This window comes from Phocoena sinus, chromosome 1 (genome assembly GCF_008692025.1).
Source record: "Phocoena sinus isolate mPhoSin1 chromosome 1, mPhoSin1.pri, whole genome shotgun sequence".
Lineage (NCBI taxonomy): Eukaryota > Metazoa > Chordata > Mammalia > Artiodactyla > Phocoenidae > Phocoena > Phocoena sinus.
The window spans coordinates 118,131,375-118,137,374 of NC_045763.1; the positions used below are offsets into that span (position 1 = coordinate 118,131,375).

Below are 6,000 nucleotides of genomic sequence, written 5' to 3' on the forward strand. Positions count from 1 at the left end.
GTGGTCCAGTGGTTTAAATTCTGAGCTTCCACTGCAGGGGGCGCGAGCTCCATCCCTGGTCAGGGAACCAAGATCCCGCATGTTGAGCAGCTCGGCCTGAAGGCTCTTAGCAGCGTGATTATAATAGGGAAAAAAACCTTGAAACAACCCAAAGGTTCATCAATGGTAGAATAGATTAATAAACCATTATATAATCATACAATGAAATACAGCCATGAAAACGACCAGCTGCAAGTGATAGCAGAGATAAATCTCATCAGATGTTGAGCAAAAGAAGCCAAATACAAGAGTATATACTTTATGATTCCATTTATATACAGGCAAAACTAACCAATGATGTTAGAAGTCAGAAGAGTGGTTGTATTTGTGGAAGAGGGTGGAGGTAAGGAAAGGAGGGAACATGTGGTAAACACACAGGTGTTTTCACTTAACAACTCATTGAGATGTACGTTTATAATTTTGCATGCTTTTCTGCACACATATCATGAAGACAATGGCCCAGATATCTCTGGAGGGATTTCTATAGAACTGGTTCCCTCCAGTGGTGCTGCAGCCCTGAGTTCTCTGAGTCCTGATCTCTCTCCTGTGGACAGATACTTCACTATTCACACTTTGTCTGAGGGGGAGTACAATAAGGAAAAGATGGACAAAAATAAATCCAGCCTTTTTAGAACGTGTCTGGATCCCAGCCAGAGCAGTTGCGATCAGTGACTCCTTCCTGAGAAGTGAAAGTTTCAACACAACCTATGGGAACAGCCTGCAGCCTTCAGAGCTAATCTGTGAGATGCTGCCCCTGCCCCTTTTTTTTTTGTCCAGCACATCTCACCCCAGACCTTGTGGTCCCTGGGCATTTATAGCCTCTGGTGTGTCCTTTGTAGTTTCTTCAGAATGCATAGCCAAAATCTGAATTTAGTGTCCAAAATGAACTTTAGGACCCAAGTCCACTCTTATGGGCAGTGATTTGAAGCTCCCCGGTCCCCAAACCATCTGACCCCAAAATTATCCCAATCTTCCTCTAAGATGCCTGAAAACAATTCATTTATTCACTCATCTAACATGTTTTGAGCACTTACTGTGTTGGGCACTTCGTTGGGCACTAATCACAGCTGTAATTATGTACTGATGGATAAAAATGGTGTAGGCTCCATAAACAAAGGGGCCGTGTACTTAATCACTACTGAATCCTGCATATCTTGTCCAGCACCTGGTGCAGAGCTACTCAAAACATATCCAGGGAAGGAATGGGAATAGAGAGGGAGATGCTATTGTGAAAACAGACTACTTTACATTACGATGTAATCATGTGATTCACTGCCTTGAATACATGTTTCTTTAAGTTAAAAATGTTGAAGTCTCCCTAAGATCCTGGTTATGATGAGAAACCCTCAGAAAAGGGTCACACATTAAAACTTTATCATCTTATCTGAAGATTCTCTAACTCACTTTCTATTCAATTAATTAAAGTCAACACAAGATTACTGAATAGTCTCTCCTCTTTACTCTGACTACAAAACTAAGTGAAATATATACCCTGCCTCCAAAGAGTTGACTAGCATGAGCATTCATTTGGGAGGACTTGTTATAACTCAGCATTGCTCTAAACACTTTATACACTATATCTCACCTAGTCCTCACACATCCCCCAGGAAGCAGGCACCGCTGTTAACTTCATATTATGAATGAAAAATTGAGAAACAAGAAGTGAGTTAACTTCCTCAAGGCCACAGAGGTAGTTAGTATTTACATGCTTTAAAATCTAAAACAAAAAAAAAAAAAAAATCTAAAACAGTTTTCCCAACGAAACTTTCTGGTAGGCAGATAAACTCACTTTATTCCATGGATTATTTAAAGTACTCATTTATTCAATAAATACATAGTGAGGGTCTACTTGTGCCAGATACTGTTCTAGATGCCGAAGATACAGCAGTGAACAAAACAAACAAAAGCCCTGGCCTCAAGGATCTTACATTCTAATGAGGTAAAGAAGAGCCTAGGAGATAGAAAATAAGACAAATAAGTAAACATATAGTATGTAAAGTGGAGACGAGCATTACAGAGAAAAATAAACGAAGAGGGAGATAAGAAGTTACAGGATGAAGGGGTTGACCTTTTTAGTGGGAAAGATATCACTGCAGAAGTGGTATTTGAGCAGAATGGGGAAGCAAACCTCATGGCAAATGAGGGGAACGCAGCATTCTAAGTGGAGGAAACAGTGCAGAGCCCCCAAGTGGAACGTGCGTGAGGACCAGCAGGCCAGCGTGGCTGAAATGCAGTGAGAAGACCAGAGAGGAAGGGGCAGTGGTCAGGGAGGCCAGATCACGTGGGCCATTGTAAAATGTATGGCTTTTACTCTACGTGAAGTGAGAAGCCTTTGGAAGACTTTTGCAATGCTCAAGAGTGCTATGAGCCTCTTACACATATGTGATGCATATTACATTCTTCAGTAAACCAAGTCTTAGAAAAAATGTTCCACTGTCATTATACCACCTGATGGGATGCACTGAAAAAGACATGCCATCACTTTCGTGGTATTCCTGCCAAAAGTGCGTGACCTAAGTCTTATGACAAAGCATTAGACAAACTCAGATTGTGGAACCCTCTAGAAAACAGCTGACTTGTATTCCACAAATGTCAAATTCATAAAAGACAAAGAAAGGAATTATTGTAGATTGAAGATGACGAAAAAGATATAACAACTGAATGCAATACATGATCCTGATTGGATTCTGGTTGGGGAAAAAAGATGTCGTATAGCACATTTGGGGGACAGTTGGTAATATTTAAATATGGACTGTATGTTTGATTGTATCTATGTCAAATTTACTAAATTTGATCACTGTGCTGATATATGATATGATATGGGAACATCCTTGTCCTTAGAAGATGTGTGCTAAAATAGTTAAGAGTAAAGGGGCATGATGTCTGCAACTTACTCTTGAATATTCCACAAAAGTAATTATTATTATACAGCTATACACACATACCTATATTTGGAGAGAAAGAGAAATAAGGCAAATGTGATAAAATGTTGACAACTGGTGAATCTAGGTGAAGGAAATACAAAAATTCTTTGGGCTATTCTTGCAAATTCCCTGAAACTTAAAAATCATTTTCAATTAAGAAGTTTACAAATTGAACTAAATAAACAGAGCAGTTTCAGGCCGGACCCACAGACACAGGGCATAGAAAGAAGAGAGAGAAGTTCCCTAAGACCAAAGTCCATCCCTCCCTGTGCTCAAAGAATCACTCGCCAGGTTCCCCCATACCTCCCACCAATGGGTCTTGTTATAGCCAAACCCAAAGAGAGCACCACAGCCCTGGGAATGGGGATGGAGGGAGCATCGTCCTCCTGCCACTTGGGCTCAGGATCTGAGTCAGCCTCAACCTTCTGTCCCTCCCACCCCCAAAGCCAGGCATCAAAGCATGGGGGTCCTACCTCAGCTTTCAAGGCTACTTAGCCCAGGTTCCAACCTAGCTCTCTTACCTAGGATCCTGTGTCTTTGGGTCCCCCCAGCCCACACGCATGAGCCCCAGTCTCCAGACTTCTCTCTCTGCTCCCTGTTCCTTATTACACCCTGCCCTACTCCGCCTGTACTCGTTACAAAAGCCGGAGCCTGGAATGTGTCTTCTTGAAGGATACCAGAGTGCTCAGGGGCTCCGTGATTGAACTGAGTACCCAGGGATGGCTTCTAACAGGCCCTGCACAAATACTTCCTTGTGCCTGTTTCTTCCCTTTGCACAAAAGTGTGCCCTCCTCTCACTGCACCCCCCACTCATGATGTCCCTCAAAGAGTCACTGATCTAAAATGCAGGCTCCAAGTCTCAGAGCATCCTAGACTTAGGGTTGGAAAAAGAGGGGGAGCCTGCTTCCCGCACACACAAACATTGGTTGGCTCAGGGCCCAGCTGACAGTTATCAGTTTGCTATGGAGCTTCCTTATACTGTCTCCTTCTCTTCCCTTCCCCTCACCCTGCCCCCAGACAACATTTTCCCTAATAATCCTCAGGCTCCCATGGCTTCTGGGCTGCTGGGAGAGCTGAGGGATGAGGGACCAGGCCATGCTGGTAAAGCCTCTGTTCTGGCCTTGGCCTCACCCTTCCCCTCTCCCCTCTCCCTTGCCAGGGCTCAGCTCTCCTGCCTCAGAGAATAATCTGTCAGTCTCTGAGCTCCAGTACCCCTACTTGCTTGGAGAAACCCAAGCTCATGGCCACTTCTCCTCTCTGCTGGTAATCGCACCAAATTAGAGGATATTTCCTTTGTCCTTCTTACAGCCAGCAGGGAGGATACTTTCTCCCCACTAGACAGAAAGGAAAACTGAAGCCAGTGGAAAAGACTTACCTTGCCTGAGGTGGCCTGGATTGCTTGGCCAGAGGCGCTTCTCAAGGACCTCCCAACCCACTGCCAGCCTTTGCTCTCTGACCCAGCCTGTCCAGAGCTGTGCGGAACTGTTCAGAGTCACAGTTCCAGGTCACCAATGTAAGCAGCACAACCCAGAGGCTCTAGATGCTGATCTCCCTGAAGGCCACGGCCCCTAGTCCATGCCAGCCCCACCCCTGCCAGGCTGAGCCTCCTTACCTTGGCCCTGACGTCCCTTGATGAGCAGAAAGAGTGTGAGGGTAAGCACTTGCCCCAACATCCCCACAAGACAGAGGGGTCAGGCCGGGCCCTCTCCCACCAGATGCTCTGCCCTGCACAGGCTCAGCAGCCACCCATCAGCAGGAGGCTGACGGAGAGCAGAACGGCCTCGCTCCAGCCACAGTTTCCTCAACTTGAGGCTGTTCTCATTAGCTGAACACTAACAAGGCCGTTGAGGAAGCCCCAGTCCCTGGACCTGGTCTGATAGTTCCCGCAAGCTAAACTTGCAAAGTCTGCCTCAAGTGGGCGGGTGTTCAGAGTTCACAGTGACTCACAAAACCAGCTTCAATATCTTGTCCCAAGCTCTGCCCCAGCCCAGCTGCTTTGTTTAAAGGACAGATGCCCAAGGAATCTTCCAATTCTCTGCATCCTACTGGCAATATGGAGAAACCTACATGGGGGCCAAACAGCCATCATCAGAGCCTGTCCCATCCCAACAGACATTGTGAAGGTGGAGGGGAGAGGGTTTGGGAAGGATGTGGACTGAGGAGTGGAACCCTAGATAAGTGGGTGAAATGTTGAAGAAGACAAGTAAGGGGCACTAGAAAAATCTAACAGGCCCGGGGAATCTCTGCAAGTTGATACCAAAGTTTAAGCATATGCAAATTAAATTTTTTTCTTAAGAATGTGCTTTTGCCCTAGTTTCCTATCTGTACTTCTAAATTCCCTCCCTTCTTCTTTTTCTACTTTCCCATAATAGTCCTTTATTCCTTCTCTCAGCTGCTCTCACCCAGACAGGATGTAGACCCATGTTTGCTTCCCTCCAGCACGCACTTTTATTCCACCCTCCAGAAAGGCCAGGTAGCATCTGATCCTCTTCACCCCACCAGGGAGAAGTGGAGGCATCCCACCTTCCTCAGAATGCAATTGCTTTGAGACCACACCCCAGAGTTCTATGCCTTTCTCTTTCTTCTGCTTTCCCCTTAGCAGAAAATACTTTCAGTTCACTTCAGGTCAGTCTTTCTTCTCCTTTTCAATCTTTTGATCCATTTCCAGTCACCCTGTCTGAAGCTGGGCTGAGGGGAGGCAGACTGAAAGCCTTGCCTGCCAAAAAAGGCAACAGTGATATTCCGGATGGAGCACTGGATTTGGAGTCAAAGATGTAGACTTGAGTTCCATTTCAGCAACACACAACCTGTGTGATCCTGACCAAATTATTTTCTGAGCCTGTGGGCTCAACAATACTTGGCTCCCATCCCTTACAAGGTAGTTTCAGAATCAAATTAAAAACTGTACCTGAGAGGATGCGTGTAAAACACTCTGGACAACGGTAAGGTTTTGTTTGTCTTCTTAAACGGAGACCGACACAGATTTTTCCAGCTAATCTAATGGTTATCAGCTCTTCTCTCATTTTTCTCCTCCCAA

At 45.2% G+C, this 6,000-nt stretch overlaps 1 protein-coding gene across 1 annotated transcript in view; it reads right to left on the minus strand.

The window, feature by feature from the left end:
- The window catches only part of CD244 (CD244 molecule), a 30,652-nt gene extending 25,817 nt beyond the window's left edge, over nt 1-4,835 (minus strand). The window contains exon 1 of the mRNA XM_032633893.1: nt 4,576-4,835. Within this exon, the coding sequence (XP_032489784.1) occupies nt 4,576-4,636 (61 nt within the window). The 5' untranslated portion in view covers nt 4,637-4,835. The remainder of the gene's footprint in view (nt 1-4,575) is intronic.
- Nucleotides 4,836-6,000: the final 1,165 nt, after the last annotated feature.